Here is a 3294-nt window from a genome sequence, read left to right on the forward strand (position 1 = left end):
TATATATATATATATATTGTATGTATATGTGTGTGTGTGTGCGTTTTGTGTGTGTGAGTGTTTGTGCGACATTATTTCCAGCTTTTGCCGTATCACTTTACCACTCCACTATCGCTGCACTTGGGATTGCCTACTGTAAGTAAATTTGCCCTGACGTAAAATATCGTGCTATTAGTAGTTATAACCTAGATTGTTTTCGTCGGGAATAATAAATTCAAATCATATATACACAAGGATAGCCAGTGCATATTGGCTATCAAAAGTTGTGGAAGCATTCCATGTGAAGACTGAGATAGTCTTGCAAACCCATTATTTGTGTACTATAAAGCCAGCCATATGTTTAAGTTCCATATGCATACCTTGAGCAGTATATATCAATTGATATGAACGCTCTCGTTTTACGAACAAGATTATCTGTTGATCTAAAGCTAGCACTTCTCAAGCTCGAAGCCATCTTGTTTTCGCAAATTTCGCAAGTGGAAGCTATCTAGGTATTTGAATGTAAATAAATATCTACGACTTTTTGATCTCAGGTATTGTGTCAAGCTCGAATTGGCCGCGTGGTTTAACCTTCGCGTTATTGAAGGGCTGAAACCATATACAATACCGTCTTGTCTTCCGGTAAATTAATATTCATTACCACATGATGTGTGCATTTGAATTTCGGCACATAGACGTAGTCTCTGTGCATTATTAAGTTTTAGGCTAAAACCACTATGAACTTCTGTAGTAAAATATTTAAAGGGCAAATAATGCACATATACATAAAAAGCCAAACTGTCAACCAATGGAATTGTTATCAGCTTGCACATCTGCTGTGACTGTAAACAAAGCACTGGCCACTGAACAGGGGTCTAAAACTAAGGGGTGGCCCTATCCAGGGTTAGCTAGGGTTACCCACAATGAAAACACGAGGGGGGAGGAATACCCTAAAACTGCCTGGTAGAGTACACCGAGCTGCATCCAAAATTGTCTCTCCGGCATCTAAGTACTGTCGTAGCCGTTGTCGAATATCCTTTGGTTCTGACAAGTGTGGTGCTATTCGAATGTCGATCGGTTCGAGCAGTCCGTCAACAACATTTCGATTGATTTCTGGAAAAGGTGACGATAGTCCCATAAGGCCGAGACCTAATTCTCCTTAAGATTCATAAGTTCAAACGTAAAGCCTTCGGTAGATTTTGTGCCATATTGAACTGTCGTGGCATGCGTTTTGCCTAAGCGCGGTGTGCGGAAACTTTGTCCGCCAAATATATATAACTATCCTTAACTGGTGGTGTAATAGATAGTCGTGCCTTTTCTGCGGATGCCTGAGTGATAACAGAGCGGTTCGCCCCCGTGTTAATGAGTGTGCGCATTGCATGTCCGTTTACTTGTAAAGTATCATATACACGGTTATCACCATCCACTCGATTGACTCGAGGTCGGAAGTTATTACCCGACGCTTGTTGTGTACGCGTGGGTGTGCCCACAGCCGATGCACGTTGTGGTGGCGCACCCCCATATTGTGTATAGTTGCCTGTGTTGGTTGATGTTGGTGCTCTCTGTAGTTTAGGACAGCGGGGTGCGAGAGCTGGGCCAGGAGGGAGATTCTGCTCACATATCCGACAACGAGCACGAGGGTTCGATGCTGGTGGTGCATGCGAGTTAGCTCGTCTGTTCGCCTCCACACGCACTCGTGTGTGTGAACGTGAACCCCATACGAAGGGTATCACGGTAGGTAATATGCTTCCCCCGCAGCTTGACGTATCAGGCTGAGCATACCATGACTGCGGTATATCTGTAACGGATTCTTATATTGTCGCATCTCCATGAAGTCTGCTTTGCGTTCAAAATCCCGAGGTTGTGCCTCAAGTGGCACCGGAAGGTTTAACTTCATGCATGCCAATACATTTCTGTATGCGTTGTCGTACAATATAATCAGTGGCGCCCTGAAATGACATTGACTGCAATTTTGTTCGTTCTCCATAACAAAATTCAATAACGCCTTGGGCGCCCCTTCCTTCTGGAATGCCCTATGTAGGCCCATCTACATATGGATCGGGTCTAACTTGTTAAATTTTGCATTCTTATGTCAATCCAAGATGAACGCATGCAAATGTATCTTTTGCGGGATATCCAAATAATAGCTGCCCTGTGGATTGGGTGGCCATTCCTTTGGTATCCGTTTGTCTACCGTTACCGATCATGTCTTCAACGTTGCATTAGATGTGCGAATTAAACCGTGCAAGGAAGGGGCGTCCTCTGTGCGCCCCTCAGCTTCTGCTTGTATCATACGTTGGGTGAGATGAAAGGCCTGCATTTTCATTTCGGCCGCGGTAGATGCAGTGATGCACGACTCTGTGGGTGGTGATATCCTACATGGTTTTACATCCTGCGGTTTCTCTAAGTAGCGACCGTCGTGAACAGGGAATTGTTTGCGATGTGCAAGCGTATCGATAGGTACATTTGCATTATCCTGTCAGTTTTCTTTCCGCTCTTCTGGTGACTGTGGGCGACGACGATGTTGCAACTTGTCCCGAAATAAAATTCACTGCTGCTTGACCGTGAATAGGCTGCTATCGTGGAAATTTCATCATTCTGCGAAATGCATCAACGGGACACTTCGCCGATCATGACAAATTTTGGGGGATAGCCATGTCCAAATGCAATTCCGCTGGGACCAGAAAATTTCAACCAGGAGATCTCACTGCAGCTGACGACTCCTAATTGCGACTCAAATCCTCAGAGTCGATCGGCATCTCCTCCTGTGTCGGAATTTCTTGTGCTCGATTTTGAGCGTGTTTCAACATCCGCTCTCTACGAGTAACATGCACATTATCGTACGGAGCCACTTGAGGTACGGGCTTTGTGCGGCCAATTGTGTTTCACCAGGCTAATTTGTTTCATGTTGTTAGGCCCGCTGTTAGGCAACTGGTCGGTTGATGTCGACCATGCCAGTGTTGGGTATTGAGGATCCCAATGTTGTTTCGATGTTGGTACGGCCTGAGGCTCAGAAATATCATCATCCGATGGTGTCTGAACCGTCTCATGGGGCGTAGACGTGTCAATATCCGCCATTGAAAGCTCACGAAGATGGCGGAGTTGTTCACTAATTAAATGATTAATTTCTGTGGCCTCCTGCACATGCATCGTCGTATTCAAGTGACCTTCTTGATCAGCAATCGAATCCGGTTGATGTTTAAGTCTATCCAAGATATCAATCGAGTGTTGGGCCTCAGAACCAAACGGGTCAATGTCACGTGGATTTCTGCCTTCTTTTCATCCTCGGGTGCCGGTTCCTTAGCGAATGCTGTT

General features: G+C 45.1%; 2 protein-coding genes across 2 annotated transcripts; both read right to left on the minus strand.

The window, feature by feature from the left end:
* Nucleotides 1-1214: 1214 nt before the first annotated feature.
* SARC_12375 (hypothetical protein) lies at nucleotides 1215-1541 on the minus strand (the record flags this gene model as incomplete). Its single annotated transcript, XM_014293519.1, has 1 exon — nucleotides 1215-1541. A coding segment is annotated over one exon (327 nt), but the record flags the coding sequence as incomplete, so codon positions are not given.
* Nucleotides 1542-2814: 1273 nt separating this feature from the next.
* SARC_12376 (hypothetical protein) lies at nucleotides 2815-3057 on the minus strand (the record flags this gene model as incomplete). The annotated part of the gene is made up of 1 exon (XM_014293520.1): nucleotides 2815-3057. The coding sequence occupies one exon, from the start codon at nucleotides 3055-3057 to the stop codon at nucleotides 2815-2817; it is 243 nt and encodes an 80-aa protein (XP_014148995.1).
* Nucleotides 3058-3294: the final 237 nt, after the last annotated feature.

Source organism: Sphaeroforma arctica, assembly GCF_001186125.1.
Source record: "Sphaeroforma arctica JP610 unplaced genomic scaffold supercont1.2257, whole genome shotgun sequence".
Lineage (NCBI taxonomy): Eukaryota > Ichthyosporea > Ichthyophonida > Sphaeroforma > Sphaeroforma arctica.